Source organism: Epinephelus lanceolatus, chromosome 3, assembly GCF_041903045.1.
Source record: "Epinephelus lanceolatus isolate andai-2023 chromosome 3, ASM4190304v1, whole genome shotgun sequence".
Taxonomy (NCBI): Eukaryota; Metazoa; Chordata; class Actinopteri; order Perciformes; family Serranidae; genus Epinephelus; species Epinephelus lanceolatus.
In genome coordinates this window covers 23,118,410-23,137,783 of record NC_135736.1, presented here as the reverse complement: position 1 = coordinate 23,137,783, position 19,374 = coordinate 23,118,410, and the positions used below count along the sequence as shown (strand labels likewise).

The window sequence follows — 19,374 nt, the reverse complement described above, 5'->3', positions numbered from 1 at the left end:
ACAGTAAAAACACAAGTAGCAATGTATCTAGACATCATAAAACCCAGCAAAGCCATATATACAATAATAAGTTTATAAAATAACTACGTATAAAATCATCGTCATAAAAACTAGGTATAAATCATCATCATAAAGTCATCACCAGTGCAGAACTCAGTGTGGGTGTAACATTAGAGTCAGAATCAATTACTGTAATAATTGTACATACTGTATGGAAAAAAAACTACAGTGATGGTGGTGTTGGCTCATAAACATCTGGTGTGGTGTGCACAGTTAAACACAGAAATCCCAAAGCTGTTCCAACTCTTTATTGTTGTGGCAATTTAATCAGGGATGGATGAATGATTATTTTCCGTACACACGAAGGAAAACATTAAGAAAATATCCAAAAATTATAACAGTAGCAATAAACACAGGAGTAAATTAGTAAAGCAAATAAAGTAATCATTGTTCACACTCACTTCAATTAATGCATTCATAATCTCGGCATTTAGTACATCTTCAGGGCTCACTCAACATAAAATCTAATATAAATGCAAGAAAAAACATTGCATTAAACACTCAATCAATTAAGATTAGAGGAGTGAAAAGTCCTTGTTTAGATTTGAATAGCATTCAGTCATGGTTTGGAGCAAAAAGCTGAAATACAGAGGTTGTATATAACCTCTTCTTGAGTGTTTCAGGGCCTTAGTTGAAAAACTACCCATAGATCTTGGGTTTCGTAAAAACTGGTAAAACTGAGCATGGATACATGTGATATAACACTGTATTCACTTTGTATGTAGTGTAGAAATGGAGGAGAATTGAAAAGAAGACATCAGGCCCCAATACATAGCAACCACCTCCAGTACAGTTGCAGCACACTGCCCTGCTAGCTTTCAGCTCTGACGTACTTTGTTGTACAGTCATCATGGTACTAACAATGTACTATCTGTCAAGCAGACTTCGTAGTAACCACTGCTCTGAGTTTTTCATTATCACAGACAAGGTCAGTGAGCATTGAGCAGCTAAAAGCAAAAAAAAAAGCTTGTGTAGATTTACATTTTCAATGCCTTATGCCAGGGAGCATTATGAAATATACTGTACTTGTGACATCTTTTCAGTGGAAAATGACGATGGGCTGTCACTAACATGACACGCTCACTTTGTAATGGAAATGTAGCCTCATGTATCTGATAGCAGCAATGTCCTAATGATATTCAGTACACAACATAATGCCGTGCTCTGACCCAATTGGCAAGAGGATTTGTTATCTAGCTGTTATCCAATAATCTTCCACACACTGCGTTCACATTAATATACAATCAGACTATCTGATGAGATTATCACCCTCACAACCAGATTAGGTCCCTCTGAGCAGATTACTTAGTCTTACAGTGAACCAATCACCTCCGCCCACTTGTGTGTTTGTGCGAGTTTGTGCATGTGTGTATTTGGCGTACAATACAATCTTCATATTGTGAGCCTTTGAGAGTGGCCAGTGGCCTGTGGAAAGCCTGGTCGGGGATCAGTGGTTTGAGTGTGTGTGTGTGTGTACGTGTTGAAGGGTGTTAGTGTTATTACATGGCCTACTGCACATGAGACAGAGAAACACAAGCCATGTGCACTGTGGGTCACAGCCAAGGGGACGCAGGAGAGGTTTTATGTTTTTATAATGTGCATGCATGTGTAGGAGAATGTGTGTGTGTGTGTGTGTGTGTGTGTGTGTGTGTGTGCGCGCAGTGATGTTCAATGACAGAACTATGACTTTGTGTATGTTTTTGGTAAAGGCAGTGTGTTAGGGCTCCATACATACAAAGGTACTAATACCAAAGCAGCAGCATGGATCAGATCTCTTCAGAGCAGACATGGACATTTTCGGTTTTGTATGTGTTTCTGTGGAAATGCGGCTGTGTGGTACCTGGCACTGTGTGGTTGTGCTCTCAGCCTTTTTCCTATCTCATATTGTTCTCTCTTTGATTCCTGTGGGCTCTGTGATCTAAAGTAGGCCACAAAAACACACAGAAACACATTTGCACACAAGACTTTTGCACAGATATCAACTGTCTTCCTCCTCCATCTGTCTTTCCATCTGTCCCTCACTAGGCTACCAGATATCCTACTGCTTGGACAGCAGGGACCCCCAGCGATGGACCACAGTGGAGGTGGGCTCCAATGCTCGACAGTTCACCGTCACAGGACTTTCCCCTGAGCAGGCCTACGTGTTCCGACTCACTGCTCGCACCGCTGTGGGCTGGGGCGAAGAGCAGGAAGCCCTGGTTGTTACAACGGAACGTAGAGGTAAAGGACATGCGCATACTCTTACATGGTGTCTGGTTTACTATCAGATTTTTCTGCAGCCTTGCAGATGTTAATCACTCGAGTTAAAACCTGAAACAGTAGGAACCTGAACTCTCAAGCTGCCACTTAAACATGAGGTGCCGAATGTCTTTGAGCAGCTCACATTTTATTGAGATCATATTCTAATAATGTTAGTACAGTACAGAGTGACAGAAAACATGGGGAGAGAAAAAGCATGGGAAAAAGGTCCCCACCCTCTATCTGGTCAGCTGTATTAAACACTGCTGTCAGACATTTAGTAGGGCAGTACCTGACTATGAATTATGTCAAATTGGCTTTTGAGTTTGAAAGTTCAAACAGGGTTTAGCAAGACATTCAGGGTGGCAGTGACATTCACATAATATAGTAAACAAGTCAAATTAGTCCTCTGAGCTCATGCATGCTAGCAAAGCTAACGACAGATCAGGAATATGTGACAACATATTTTGCCGAAACTAGATATCAACCAAGAGCCAGAGACTGTATTGTATTAAGTTGCTGTGAGCTCCAAAGCTACAACCTCTAAGCAGGAGGCAGAAGATAACATTATCTTAGCGCATGACCCGGCAAAGCCTCTCTTCCTTGGGGCAGGTGTCTCCATCTCTCTCACTGGGTCTACAGCTGCCTACACCAAAGAGCAGCAGGAAACAAACGGGTGCTGACTGTGCACTTAAATCTTTAGACCAATACGTCCCCAGAAGTAAACTGCAGACTGACTGACCAAAAGAAAAAAAAAAAAAAAAAGAAAAGAAAAGAAAAGACTGCTCAACTCGAAGAAGTCTCTGACTGATGATTTAAATCCTTGACTTTCAGGTGGCAGCCCTAACATTTCATTTATTACATTTAAAGGCCTTGAAATCCAGTGTTGGACCTCTAGGATCAGTTCATTATAAGGATTGTCATTCTGCATGATCACACAATTTTAGTGGAACAGTTCTGCGTAATGAGACATTTTGTGAATAGTTTTTATATGTCCTCTTCTCACTGGTTTGAAGTGGGCAGGCTCAGTTGGAAAACAGTGATGTCACATCCTTCCATTTACCAATCACAATAGAGAGGTGAAGTCCCTCACCTTGGGTGGAGCACCATGGGATCTTATTCCAGAAGAAATATGTACGGTAGTTCATGGTGGGAGACAGATCATTTTTTGATCTAATTTGAATTGTGCCATGAATTACACATGATGTTTGTCCATTTAAAAGATAATTTTGCAAGACCAGAAAGTTGCAGGTAATCGTAAAAGTATTAAATTGTTAAAATACATCATTTGAAAAACTACACACCCAAAAGTTGTGTAAGTGTCTTTCTCCCTTGCTTAAGCTACATTACCAGTGTTTAATACTGGGAAGTACTCACACAAGCATAGCTACACCTCTCAACATGGCCAGCCCTGTAGTGATTTTCACCTCTTTTAATACTTTTTTCCTTGTTCTGCAACAACAAAGTGAAATGTCAACGACAAGCTGCAACTTTCTTAACTTTTAACATTTTCATTAAAATTGACATACATCATATGTGTAAGTAATTGCACAATTCAAACAGGATCAAAAAACTTTTTCAGTCAGGACCACTTTAGTCAAAGAAAACTTTATTTCCATTTGCAGTGGTATGGCTCTGTTCTGGGGCCTCTCTGCCTTTCGTCGGGCCTGTGCAGAAAGACTCTTCCAAGGGCCTACGTGGAAATCCATAAGGCAGAGAGAGCACACCTCTCTGCCCTTTCACATGCAAATAAGGAAAGCCTGAGGCAGAGTGAGCAAACCTGTCTGCCCTTCCATGCGCCTACATGGAAAGCCTAAGGCAGGGAGAGAAGCAGCAAAGACTCCCAGGAACAGAACAGAGCAGCATCAATGACAAATAGAAATGACATTGATAAGTCAGACACAGCATGAAAAGGAGGAGCTGGGGTGGAGGCAGGTTGCAAAGTGGCTTGCAGAGGAAGCAGCAACAGTAGGCAGGCCAGAGCAGTTTAAATAGGGTGCCCTGAATGAGATTCGCCAGTTGGTTGCATAGAAAGGAATCATGTGATCTCTCAGCTGACCCCCTTTCATCAATCAGCTGCTCCATCAGTTGATTGGCTGCTTGAGATCAGCTGATGTAGCTGGGATTTGAGCTGAGCTTGATGTCATGTCCTGCCTGAACTAATGCTATGCTCAATTTGTCTCTTGTCATTAACTATTGTACATATTTTCCCAGAAATAAGGTCCCATGGGGTATGCTTGAAGGGATGAATCTTTGCCTCTTTTTGTAGCAATATTTAAATCAACATCAACGTGACAGTGTGGGGTTGTTTGCTTATGTTGCCGACACAACCATCAAACAGAGGGATCAGACCACACAGCCACAATGAGGCAGATTACCTGAGTTTTGGAGTGTTTATCTTTTAATAAATAATACCTGGGGATGTTTACTTATATTAAACTTTTATAGTTGCATATTAAGTCATGAATTTGTAATGGTGTAGAGAAATGCTTAAAAGCCTCAAGTACATTTAATAGGCCAACAAAACTCTGACATGCCACAGCCACAACAGGTATAAATGACTAAAGGTTTAAATGGAACAGATTCATCATTAGCTTCATTTTATAGTCTTCCTGCTATGCTTAGTCAAAATGTCAGCAAGGAGAAAGGCTTGTAGGGATAAACAGTAGTGGTTGATGGGTCACTGATGGGGTAGTTTAGGGACAATGAAAACACTTTCCACAAAGCTGCCATCTTAGATATGTGTACGCACTGAGCTTTAGAAGATTAAAATCAAATTTATTTTTGAAATAGTAGTTTATCTTCTCTCCTTTATATTGAACGAGGTAGGAACAGTAACCGTATGATTTAATTCTTAAATAGTATTGAATCACACACTAATGGAACCAGTATAACAAGTGTGTTCATTTTGCCTCTATAAGAAATGACTTTTCCACATTGCTGGATAATTCAACAAGAATAATGGGGTGTAAGGTTGGAAGCTTTGACTAATGACAAGTAAAATTTGTCTTTTTCATGCACCCCCGCTATATGTTAGTATCATGTATCTCATGTGGCATTTGTACCAAAGCAGTGTAATAATCTGTAATGAAATTCACATTCAATAATGATGATGCACAAGGAAATAAAATGTGTTAAATAAACCAGATTAGACATGAAATGAGCCAATTTAAAGCAGGGATGACTTGATTTATGGTATTAATTTTACCCGTGCTTTAAAAATGTTTGCCATTGGGAAGTTCTGTTGCGGGAGAAAGCCACAGTTATTTTGTGTTCGTCTTGTCCTCTCTTTTCACATTAACTTTCAAATGGTCAAAGATGATATTTTGTCATTTCCTGCACTAATGCCAGTGCAGGAGGAGTCTGAAAAGGTTAGCTGAAGTTTTAGCATTTTAAAATTTTATGATCTCTGCAGCCCTATTCAGAGGTGTAATGAGTTGTGGTCGATGTGAAGTCCTTGCAGAGATAAAGTTAGAGAGAGAAAAGCCAGCATGGAGCTTCAGGCGTAGAACTCGGACAGATTATCAGGGCCTCAACAACAAGTAGTTTGAGGTTGGACATGTAGAATCTTTTGTTACTGGGTATTTAATATTAGCAAAAGAAAAAAAAAATTATGACCTTTTCTCTGTGTGAGACTTTTTACATACATAACAAGAAGAAATGACATTTAGAAACTCCAGTGGAGGAAGAACTGCTGGGCAGTAAATGTAGAAATCGAAATCATTAGGTATTAGCTCTCCCTCATGGGCTTAATGAGAGTCAGGAGTTCCTAAAACTGCCTGGGGGTCTGTGCAACAGTAGTGTATTTATAAAGGGTTGGCCGCCTAGCCAGGTTTGTTTAATTATGATGAAAAATTGTGGATTATTAAAACAAAGACAATTGAAGCGTCCAGTGTGTTGATACTTGTTGAGCGAGACAACAAGTATTATCAGCCTTTCACACTCAGCTGTCTTGCAACACTGGCTACTTTCTCATAGCACCATGCTCTGTTGTGGGCGGGTGAAAAATGTTCAGTTAGTAGGTGAGAAAGAGAGTGAGACTGGCGTTGTGTTGAAATGGCAGTAGTTGGGATGTCTTTTTTGCCAAATGAGAGAACACAGGCCAGAAAACAAGATGTGAAAGCCATAAATCTTAGATTCAGGACCAAAGTAATAACTATTGATCAATACTTATATCAGCACTCTGCAATTATGTTAATTTTGTCTTTAAGGGCAGAAAAAAATGTAGCTAATTCCATCTAATTTGAGCAGTCGCTGGCCTCATCATAGGGTATAAACTGTGAAAATAGTGGGAATTTTAGCACAGACTCAGACACCAAGTACGACAGCCCAATGCCTATGGCGAGATGTAGGAGGCTGAGCAGTGACAGTAACTCTCCTAAGACAATTTTGTCTCTAAAAGCCTGTATCAGAAGAAGTATATACCCTCCAACACACAGTCAGTGGCCAGAAAGGAGGAACACATTTCTACAGTGACTTGACTTTTAAAGAGCGTGAGAAGTGCAGTTCTTTTTCCTTCAATTTAGAAACAAATAAAAAGTCAAGTTTTTATCGTCCTCAGATTCAGAGGTCGTGACGCTTTTATCTCATCTTGTCTAGAATTCTGCTCTGCTCTCTCTCGTCCTGCTTCAATCAGCTGCTTTCATACTTGTTCAGACTGAAGCAGGAAAAATTTTAACTGGTGTCAAATGAAGATTCAGTATATCCCATACTCTAGTATCTCACCACGGGTTACACTTTACACAGTTATTAGAAGGTACAATTTTCTAGTCATGATCAAGATGATGAGTAAACTGACAGGCCACTGGTGTGTGTTAACATGTCGACAAGGTGCTATTTTAGGTGAAGTTTTGGAACAAACTAACAGAGGATGTCAAGGAACCAATGGCACTGTGCTCCGTCAATGTTAGCAAGACAAGAAAATTACAGTAGACAATTAGGTAAGCAAATACGCAGGGATGAAATCGTAAAGATGAATGTTTTTTTTTAATGACTTGGACAATTAGTTTTAATTCCAAATTAACCAGAACAAGTAATGCCTCTTCCAAACTGGGCACAATGCGAACAAGCAAGCAAGCGAACATCTTATTGGTACAGTGATTCCTAATGAAGACGTTGTAGCCTGCTCCATATGTCAGCAAACAGGCTAAGTGATGTGGTGGTAGTTTGAAGAAGCACTTGCCCTGGTTCTATTTTGGCCTCCAACCTGTTTTCAGAGCAACAGCAAGCCCTTGCTTAGGTTCACTCAGGGCTTGATAGGCTACCTGAATGTTGTTGCACTTTTTTGTGCTCCATGTTGTATGGTAGGAAGAGGTGTGAGAATGTCTTGTAGACATTGGTATGTAATGTTTCCCCAAAAGCGAGGCCAGATTCGAGGCATTTTTTGTTTTGTGATGAGTGTGAAGTTGTAAGTAGTATTTACTAGGATGTGATACGGCCCTACAGGTTGGTAAACTGTAAAGCTCCCATCACGTAATTCTCATCACCTTGTTTAACCGTATCAGCTGAATGCACAAGCTATAAAAGTCAACACTGCAGATCCATCATACATATACAGTGCATCAGCCCATATAAGTTTTACAGCTACAGATGGAGTCAGTGTTGTTACATGACAACAAGTTTTATACTGCAGTGTTTGTTCTCTGAGAGCCAGAGAAGCCTGACTGTTTCCAGTGTAGACCGAGGGCAAACGATGATCATATTATCATCCTGAGATGCTTCTTCAAAACAACAGTGGCAGGAAATTTAATATTATCTTTTAAATACATCTTTTAAACCTGCATTTTAAGATTTGTTTTGTCTTCTGGCTAATTGGGAGCAGTGGAAACAAGCTGTAACCACAACACTGATATATTATTATCTCAATATTCTGAATTGGTGGACTTGTTGTTGTATAGTTACACATCCTACAGTTATTTTGCAACATGGACATTCATGTGAAGTTGTGTTTGTGTCTGCCTGAAGAGTGTAAGTTCAATATACACTCTCGTTTAGCTCTAGTTTTGGTCTACACCAGCTCCTGAGTAAAATATATGGCTCTTTAGCCGCTAAGCGCTCCACTGGGTTGTTTTTTTTTACTGAAAACTATGCTAAAGAGAGCAGTGACAATGAACCAAAATAGTTAAGTTGTGAGTTGAACTAAAACAGTGAGCTGTGAGATGCTGAAATGTTCTGTGAAGGCTGAGGGAAACTGCAGAGCAGGGTTGTAACTCTATAGGTCACAACAAGCAACTAGAGATGGGCAATTTAAGTAATTTCCATATTGGTTTAAGTACTCACAAGAGAAGAATCTAATGTAAGAATAGGAATGTAAATTGGCAATGGAAAATGGAAATAACAATAACAATAATAATGGAAAACAAGTGCAACTTGAAAATCATTTATTGAACAACCATGCTATTAACCCCTAAATTCAAAGTTGAAATCAGAAAATTCAGTGAACTTTCTGTTACTGCCATGACATAAGTCTGATGCAGCACTTAAGAACCGTCTTTCCAGGGGTTTCATTTATAAAACAATGCGTAGGATCCATACTGAAAATGTATGTACTGACAAAAGTCAAAAAATGCGCCACAAAATATTTGACAACTTCTACAATCAGGTTTCCACCTCACCATCAGCATCGCCAATTTCCTGTCTCCAAAATGTTGGTAAGCATGGGTCAAAGTTTCTCCCATCAAGTCTGTTTTTTTTTTATCACAACTTTTGCGTGGGAAATGGCGTCTTTCAAGCCTCGTTTTGTGCGTATGCAATGTTAATAAATGGGACCCCCAGGGCCACCCTCCCTCAGCTCAGTTCACTTTACAGGCAGACACTCACCAATTGTGCCCCGGTGCGAAGCTCACACTGGTGTAGCAACAGCAGGGCAAGGAGGCGCTGAGCAAAGGAATACACTGCACTCAGCTCTATGGTGAAATAAGATTTTACCCTTTTTATATGGCAAAAAAAACATATAAAAGTCATGTGGAAGGGGAGAATAGTAAATTCCAAATCAAGCAGTGAAGTACTGAAGTCCTTCCTTATAAGTGACACTTTTCACATTATAGGTAGTCATTTGATCCAATGTCAACTTTGATAGATATATAGATTTGCCATTATGACATTTTTGCCCCCTTTCAATTGTGGTTTAGCAAACTGTATTGTGTTAATATGTCTTATTACGTACTTTTGCTATTCCTGTTTTTAGACAAGTTGTTATGTATTTTTTAGTATTTATTAAAATTAATTCTAAAAATGACATATGTAGAAACATGTAGCAGACACAGGTTGCAGTAGTAATACATACTGTGAGCAGGGTAATATAATCAGCTGATGAAGAGATGTGGAGAAAAGGTTTAAGTGCCAGCTGGTGTTGAAGTTTGACCGAGAACTATTCCACCAAAATGAAATATCACTTTAAAAAAGAAGTTAGAGTGGCTGTGGTGTCTCAGTAGGCTAACGCATGAATAACTCTGGTTTGAACGTGGCTCTCAGCCTTTGATATATGTCATTCCTGATCTCTCTCTCCAATTTTCTCTTGTCAGCCGGCACCGTGTATGTCTTGTAAAACACTGAAATGCTACAAAAGTCCCTACATTAAAATGTGACAGTGAAGTGAATTTTTATGAAAACCTGGAATCATGATGTCAGATATCCTATTCGGAGCTATCAGCTTGTGTAGTGCATTTTAATTGGATCAGATATCATAACATCTGCAGCATCATTATCAGGGTTTCTTAAGAATGGAGTTCAGTGGTTCCACTTCAGTAACATAATGGCCCATTCTCACTGTGAGATAGACAGAATAGCCTAATAGAGATTTCTTTCTGATGATGCAGAAGAGACCAACTTAATCCCCAGAAAAAGAAAATTGGCTTTTTGAGTGTGCGTGTGTGGTGTATGTGTGTGAGGCTGTGTGCATGTGCATGAATGAAAACAACTCCCTCCAGAGAGATTTATCTGTGCTGATGTTTGTCTCCAAGAGGGTGATAACTGATAAGGTAATGGGCAGCATATAGTCGCATATTTAGTAGAATTCATCCCCCTACAACCATATCTTTTCTGTTTTCTAGTACCAACACCATCCCTTCTTTCTTGTGCACTTCTCTTCCACGACCTCTCCTCTCCTCTCCCCCGGCGTAGTAGTAAACAGTCGTGTAAGTGCTGAAAGGGCAGCACTTGTTCTGACAATTATGAGTTTATTATCAGAACATGATCTTAACTGTGGAGCGGAACAAGACGAGAACAGACAGAGAGACACAGATGGTATCAGGAAAACAAAAGAGGGAGAGAATAGCCAAATCTTGAAGGGACTGAAGAACAAGGGCGCGAGGGAAGAAGGGAGTCAAACAGATTTGACTTAAATTACTTGTGATAGGGATGAATGAAGGAAGGCAAGTGTGTGTGTGTGTGTGTGTGTGTGTGTGTGTGTGTGTGACTGTGCTTGTGCATATGTTTGAGAACATAAGTGCAGATTAATTAAACTTCAGAGGGAATCGATAATGCGTTAATTTCCAGACTTAATCGATAATCTGATGCCCCTGAAATTAAACAGTTATACCCCCCAACCGTGTGTTTTTGTTTGTGTGCGTGCGTGTGTGCATATGTGTACACTAATCACACAGCTTCTGCCAACACAGTTGTGCAAAGATACTGACTCCCAGAGTCATCTTTTATCTTCTAATTGAATAGCGGAGACACAGACAAATAAGAACACACACACCGGCAATCTGTTGAGAAATTGTTTCTTTGATGCTGCAGTGGTTAGATGTCTTGTTTCATTTAAACATATGTATGCACTGCAGTGGCAGCACTGATGCGTATGTGATGTAAATGTGGGCTGCCCTTGTCCTGTGTTACAAGGTATTTGCTGGATGGTCCATTATAGTCTTAGTATTTCCAGGTGACAATTTGTCTCATCATGTGTAGCTACTGATAGGAGGCACACGAAAGCAAAAAGTTAATGAGTGGAGAAACATTGAGTACAGATGTTTGTATAAAAGGCAACACATTTACATGCCTATATGTACCCAGGTTACAGTCTCTGCTGTACATGAGATTTCCCCAGCTAGATTTCTGCTTTAGAAAACTAATTTGTTTGGTCATGTAGCAGGGTCTCTAATTGGCTCTTAACATGTAATTCTGTGTATGACTAAGACTTCAGCCAGAGAAAATATCCTGGTATGACTGTGACAGCAGAGCAGAAGAAAGGAAGGATCATTACAGGTAGCAATGCATCCTCTATTAGAAAATAAATCAATCCAAAGTCTGACTAAAATTGAAACCAATTCACAGTATCATCTAGAAAATGTTTCCTTCCTCTAAATAAAATTGAGACGCATTTGTGCTGTGAAGAGAAGCTGTGTTGTCTCTAGCCTGTCCTCTCACTGCGGTGTCTGTCCCCAAACACACAAACACAATCGTGTTTCCATCACTTCAGAGGACATTACATTCACTTACATGTTTGCCTTCCTTTTGGGGACAAAGCGCAAGTGCCTATAACATATATCATTAAATTTTGGGGGGAAGGTTCAACTCGGGTCAACGATTGTGTGATTGTGTTTGTGTGTTTGGGTGTCTGTCCCCAAACACACAAACACACAAACACAATCGTGTTTCCATCACTTCAGAGGACATTACATTCACTTACATTAATTTCCTGGAGTCTAACCCTAACCACTACTTTTCTAACCTTGACCCAAGCTGAACCTTTGCCCCAAAATTTAATGATTTATGTTATAGGGACTCGCGCTTTGTCCCAAAAAGGAAGGCAAATCCACACAATATGAGTGTGAAAATAGATTTATGTCCCCATAACATGAGTAATACATACAAGTACACACACACACACACACACGCAAATGATATCACTACTACAGTTAAAATAGGAGCATTGAAGCTGTTCTGGAGACTTTTGTTTGCATTTATCTCCGTCACCAATGTGTTTAAGTTTGCAGTAGATGTTTTGACCCTTTTATTATTTTCAGCTTTGCATCCAGCACCTTCTTGACATGTGGTAATGTGCGGTGCTCTATCCTTAAATCTGTGAGCTAACTGTATATCTAAAGCTCATTTTAAAGTCTGTCCCAGATGACCAAAAATACTCACACATGAATGTACGTAGTGGTATATGGTGACACAATCACACAATGGTAAACTCCTAAATTACATCATCTATGAATGAATGAATGAATGTTTAAAATGGAATTGCAATTCCTTGTCACATCACTTTTTCTACCTTCCCCCTTTCTCCCCCTCTCGTCTCTCCTCTGCCTCTTTTCTCCTCTCTACCACCTCCACAGAGCGTCCCCAGCCACCCAGGAAGCTGGCTGTTCCTCAGGACGGGGTTGAATCTCGCCGTCTCCGCCTCCACTGGGTGATGGGTGGCTCAGGTTCCTCCCCGCTGAGATACTTTACTCTGCAGGTCAAAGAGCTGCCCAGCGGGGACTGGAACACACATACCGCTGACATCCCGCACAACGTGACCACCTGGACCGTTGACAGGTACATATGTACACATTATGTAGCGTACAGTCACATACACACGCACACATCTGCTTGTGTGGCGACAGTGTAGTAATTGTCTTATCATAGCTTAGCAACCATAACCACATGTGGCAAGCTTGTCAATCTCTGTATAATTTGTGTACTCCATTTATAAAGAGTTTAGAGGGTGGTGTCTTTTTTAGTGTTTCCAAAATCAAAAACACAAAAACAAAAATTTGAGGAATGTATTAAATAATGTTTCTGCTCTAACATAAGCTGCAAATGTTAGCAGTACTGGCTAACTAGCTTACTGCCTACAGTAATAATTCCAGCAAAGCTTCCACATAGCCTTTCATAGTTTGTTGGTTACAGGTTACATTTTAAAAAGCATGTAGCCGTCCCCCGCTGTGTGGAATCTCTGCTCTGCTCTTTAACTGGATTTAGAAAAGTCTACACTCCAGCTACACCTCTGAGGTTACTCGAGATAGTATTACATGAACCAAACTTTAAAAAGTCAACTGAAGAATTTGGTTTTAACCAACTAATAAAGCTAACAATAGCTTATTTATCTAGCCATGTACAGCAGATCAAATCTCCAGCTACATTTGTCTTTTAAAGGTGTAGTTTGTAGGATTTAGTGGCATCTAGTGATAAGACAACAACATTGCAACCAACTGACACTTCTCCCGTGTGCCAAGCTTTTTGAACAACGACAGTGGCCAGTGCAAATAAGCGAAAACACCACATCCATCTAGAGCCAGTGTTTGATTTGTCCATTCTGGGCAACTATGGAACACCATGGTAGACTCCATGAAAGAGGACACGCTCTGTATATACAGTACAGGCCAAAAGTTTGGACACACCTTCTCATTCAATGCGTTTTCTTTATTTTCATGACTTTTTACATTGTAGATTCTCACTGAAGGCATCAAAACTATGAATGAACACATGTGGAGTTATGTACTTAACAAAAAAAGGTGAAATAATTGAAAACATGTTTTATATTCTAGTTTCTTCAAAATAGCCACCCTTTGCTCTGATTACTGCTTTGCACACTCTTGGCATTCTCTCCATGAGCTTCAAGAGGTAGTCACCTGAAATGGTTTCCACTTCACAGGTGTGCCTTATCAGGGTTAATTAGTGGAATTTCTTGCTTTATCAATGGGGTTGGGACCATCAGTTGTGTTGTGCAGAAGTCAGGTTAATACACAGCCGACAGCCCTATTGGACAACTGTTAAAATTCATATTATGGCAAGAACCAATCAGCTAACTAAAGAAAAACGAGTGGCCATCATTACTTTAAGAAATGAAGGTCAGTCAGTCCGAAAAATTGCAAAAACTTTAAATGTGTCCCCAAGTGGAGTCGCAAAAACCATCAAGCGCTACAACGAAACTGGCACACATGAGGACTGACCCAGGAAAGGAAGACCAAGAGTCACCTCTGCTTCTGAGGATAAGTTCATCCGAGTCACCAGCCTCAGAAATCGCAAGTTAACAGCAGCTCAGATCAGAGACCAGATGAATGCCACACAGAGTTCTAGCAGCAGACCCATCTCTAGAACAACTGTTAAGAGGAGACTGCGCCAATCAGGCCTTCATGGTCAAATAGCTGCTAGGAAACCACTGCTAAGGAGAGGCAACAAGCAGAAGAGATTTGTTTGGGCCAAGAAACACAAGGAATGGACATTAGACCAGTGGAAATCTGTGCTTTGGTCTGATGAGTCCAAATTTGAGATCTTTGGTTCCAACCGCCGTGTCTTTGTGAGACGCAGAAAAGGTGAACGGATGGATTCCACATGCCTGGTTCCCACTGTGAAGCATGGAGGAGGAGGTGTGATGGTGTGGGGGTGTTTTGCTGGTGACACTGTTGGGGATTTATTCAAAATTGAAGGCACACTGAACCAGCATGGCTACCACAGCATCCTGCAGCGACATGCCATCCCATCCGGTTTGCGTTTAGTTGGACGATCATTTATTTTTCAACAGGACAATGACCCCAAACACACCTCCAGGCTGTGTAAGGGCTATTTGACCAAGAAGGAGAGTGATGGAGTGCTGCGGCAGATGACCTGGCCTCCACAGTCACCGGACCTGAACCCAATCCAGATGGTTTGGGGTGAGCTGGACCGCAGAGTGAAGGCAAAGGGGCCAACAAGTGCTAAACACTACTGCTGTCTGAAGTGAAGGACTCACTGTTTCAAAAACAACAAGGAAGTGGTAAAGCTGCCACTGTGATCTTTACAAAAGGCATATGTGCTGTGCAAGTATCTAAGGAGGGGTGGGGGTTACCTAATAGTCAATTAGGCCATCTCAAGCATCCATGAAGAAAACAGAAATAGAAATTTCACGACTCTTTTTTTCTTTCGTTACAGAGGCCTCATGTGGAGATTTTGCTTAGCATGACATGTTGGACTTGAATTAGTTAAAGCCGTTGTTAAAAAATCTTGTCATGTTTATGCATCATTGGGGAGAAGAGTGGACAGAGAGAGGGGGGATGCTGTGATTTTTCAAAGCTTTATTTATTTAGCACATGAAGTGCCGAAAAGGTTTGTGAAGCAAAAAAAATAAATAAATAAATAAATAGATAAACCACAAAAAACACCACCAGGGAGAGCGGAGTAATCATAATCACTGCAGAAACGTGGAGAATCTCAGTCACATAATCACACAGGCACAGCAGGAAGTGCTCTTTGTCTTTTTCTCTTAATACCTTTTTTTTCCCTTACTCTGCCTTTGTGCTTTCAAGTTTGTGTGTGCCGTTTGTCCATAGTCTCTCTCTCTCTCTCTCTCTCTCTCTCTCTCTCTCTCTCTCTCTCTCTCTCTCTCTCTCTCTCTCTCTCTCTCCCAGCTGTTTTTACCTTTTCTTCTGTCATTCCTCTTCTGTCACCAGCTCCTTCCCTCCCTCCCTCCATCCATCCATCCATCCATCCATCCATCAACAGCTAGTTCTTTCAGAAATCACAAGGCATTTCCTTTGTTCACTTCCACTAATTCTCAGGAAGAGAGCTCCATGTTTTCCTTTTCCACCCCTCTCTCTCTATCCCTCCATCCTCTTCTCCCTGGTGAGACTGTCATTATGGCAGCAGGTGATAGTGGTCATACTCAACGGCTACTCCAACTTCCCTGAAACCCTAAGTAGCAGAGCTATGATGAGGCTTTAGTTGTGTATCATGTGTCCGTGTTTCTACTGCTGCGTGACTGTTTGTTTACGCTCCTTCGCAAGCCTTCACAAAGCTATTTGAGATGCTGAAGAGCACACTTTCAGTGTGTCTGCATCAGCCTGTTTCAACCTGCCTCGGGGAGAGTCGATCTGCCGTGATGGTGGTGCTGCTGTTGTTGTTTTGATGCCATTTTCGGGCTCATTCTATCACTGAATGCTCTCATTACAGCGCCGGATGGAGGAATTAGCTTACATCTCCACACGCTCACACTCATAGTTACTTGTTATCCAACCTTAATTGTTGTTTTCCACCGAGACATCTTTGGAACCAAAACATCGAAGTCCCCAGGCTGATGCAAACATAGACACACACACGTACAGTATACACACACACACACACACACTTTCAAACACTGTCCTTACCATCGTCCCAGTGCTGTCGGTACCCCACCCTCTTTGAGCTTGGTGCCTTTGATCTCTTATTCCTACGATACCCACAACCCCATAGGGCCTTTCCTTGTCCCTTATTGGGCCTGGCTCATTATTTTACAAGAGGGCACTTGAGCAGTTCTCCTGTCGCCTGCTGAATTTCCAACTGGTCGTCTGTAGTTTGCTTGGAACTAGGGTGGGGCGATATGATGGTATATGCTGTGCAGCGGTGGAAATGTGTCCACCAGTAGAGATTTGGCAATACTGTGTCTATCGTGGAAGCTATCAAACTTAGGCTATGTAGAAAATGAAGGCTGGATTTTGTGATTCTCATGTGATCTCTTGACCTTACTTAGGCAGCTGCCTTGCTAGGTAACCTGATTTAGACAGACATGGAGGAGGACAGTGAAGCTGTAACACTTAAAATAACTGTTCTCAGGAACCCTAAAGCTTCCATATCGACAGAATTTTAGTTTTACTGTGATGGATCGTTTGTTTTTAACTCAAGTATTGTCTCAGGTGAAGCACTTTTTTAGTTTGTTTGTATGGAAGAAAAGAAAAAAATGCAATCAAATGTAATGAAGTACAGTATGGTTATTTTAAACCATTTCTTAATTTAATTTACACAACAGTTAGTGGTAGTTAACCTGATATAAAATTACATATCCAGAACCATGATAGAAGATTTTGACCTTATAACCCTCTCCTCCTAGGAACTGTTTAAATAAAGTCTAGAGAAGGACTCTGTAGGTAGTTGTGTGCACAGTGATGAGGGATGGAGATACTTCCTGTTACAATTTATCTTAATTCGTATTTATTTTATCAATTTATTGATTAAATCGCTCCTGTTAGCTCTTCTTAATAATTAGATGTGAACAATAAAAAAATAGGGTAAATTGTTTTTTCATCACCGACTGTCATTTTTAAAATTTAATCAGTTCCCCACGGTGTGCAGAAGAGGGTATACATTTAAACTATTAGCATGCTGTAAGGCGCCATAGACTTGTTCAGCTAACAATGGGTTCCTGTTCATTCAGCTGATTGTAAGTGGCTCTAGAGTAAAGTGTTTTCAAAATGACTGATGCAAATTGTTATTCCGTGCTCATTAATGCATTCACCTTGCACAGAGGAGAAATGCAGATAAGATGTTGTGGTAGTATGACAGTAAAATACTTTGGCAGGGGAGACAATTAGAAAGGGTGTAAAATGATTATTATTTAAGTCCTTGTCAGCTCTTCAGTTGCCACTGAAAGAGCAAAAATATGTCTGTGAGAAGGGGGGTGGGTTTGGATGAAGATATTCCTGAAGAGTTAAAGATACCCAGTGGAGTTTTTGACAACTTGTGGTGCTGTAGAGTAATGTTTCAATGAGCGGTTTGTTTTATTTATATCTTGCATTGAACATTTTTGTGGTAAGAGAAGAAGAAAACCACAAGCTGATGTAAAAAAAAAAAAAAAAATCAGCAATAGACGTCTTAACAAACATCTCATAGATAAAGGAGAGAGAGCTAGTGAGAAACCTTGAGTGAAAACAAAAATCTGTTTTTAAATAGCTTTACAGCTTTGGCATTGTTGTAATTCTTGTAAATTACCTGCTGTATGAACTCATTTACTGTTTTCCTATTGTATTTATCAAATCAGACTTTATTTATCTAGCACCTCTCATAGTTTACTGCAATTCAGAGCTCTTTACAGACCACTGATGAGCTAATTAGACAGTCCAAATATAAACTGTGAAACAATTAAGTACCGGTACAACGATAATAGGCGGCACTGAAGTGTAATGCTCACCCCCATCGTACAACTTTCAAGTAAAATGAAAAGCAATTGGTGCATCTACTGCAATGAGTGAAAATTAATTATGAGTACTGAGAAAAGTTTTGGCTGACTGTGATGCTTTTAAGGCACAGCTGGTTCTGAGGAGCGTCCACACTGAGGGTGCTTTCACACCTGCCCTGTTTGGTTTGGTTTAATCAAATTCAAGTTTGTTTGCCCCCTAAGCGCGGTTCGTTTGGGCAGGTGTGAACACAGCAATCGCACTCAAGTGTGCACCAAAACAACCAGACCGAGACCTTCTTGAAGAGGTGGTCTCGGTCTGATGAAAAACGAACTCTGGTGCAGTTCAGTAGTCATACAAAAGTCCCTTGCACAAAATTATGAGTGTAATGGTAATGGTGGAGTTTTATTGGCTTTTTATCAGGACCTCTTGTGCTCACAGACAAAAAAATAAACAGATATTTAAGAAAAAGAAAGAGGTGTCCAGCTGAAATCAATGGCATGTGAATAAATGGGATATTTAGTAGCTTTAGTTGCTTTTTTACATCCATCCGTTCATGTGTATTTATTTGTGTTTTTGTCTATAGATTAAAGCCCTTTACATCATACAAGTTTCGGATGCTGGCCACGAACGATGTAGGAGACAGTGTCCTCAGCAAAGAGACGGAGGCTGTAACAACTCTGCAGGATGGTGAGAGACTGGGAACACTGGGGAGGAACGAAATAAAAGAAGACCAGGGGATATGTGGACTTGAAAACAATAGAGAGAGACTGTAGCAGCATGACTGCCTGCATGACTTTTTCTCTCTCACTGTCTTTCTGTGTGTTTTCTCTCCAGTGCCTGACGAGCCTCCAGTGATCCTCGCAGTGAAACCAACAACCACTACCTCAGTCCTGGTGCAGTGGAAGGTACCTACAGACAAATGCACACACAGTATACACACACAGAGACCCACACAACGAAACTGCACAAACGAGTGCAGGTTAATCACCTATACTTGGAAAACCCCTGCAGACTTACTGTATGCCATGTTTGTACGTGTGTTTCATGCTGTTGTGTGTGGATACAATTATCATTATTTATTGAACCAGAAAAGGTCAGAGGGCAGCACAGACAGATTGGAGAGATGTTGAGTGGGAGGGTCGGACAGACGGAGGGACAGACCGTCCTGGCTGGGGGAGAAAAATGTTCAAACTCTTAATGAGGATATACCAGCAGGAGAGAATGTTAGAGGGCAAGAGAAGCA

The 19,374-nt window shown here is 40.7% G+C and overlaps 1 protein-coding gene across 1 annotated transcript in view; it reads left to right on the top strand.

The window, feature by feature from the left end:
* LOC117255508 (protein sidekick-1-like) overlaps nucleotides 1-19,374 on the top strand; it is a 282,626-nt gene that overhangs the window by 242,925 nt on the left and 20,327 nt on the right. The window contains exons 30-33 of the mRNA XM_033624487.2: nucleotides 2,086-2,280; nucleotides 12,579-12,780; nucleotides 18,715-18,818; nucleotides 18,966-19,036. Coding sequence (XP_033480378.2) covers nucleotides 2,086-2,280; nucleotides 12,579-12,780; nucleotides 18,715-18,818; nucleotides 18,966-19,036 — 572 coding nt within the window. The remainder of the gene's footprint in view (nucleotides 1-2,085; nucleotides 2,281-12,578; nucleotides 12,781-18,714; nucleotides 18,819-18,965; nucleotides 19,037-19,374) is intronic.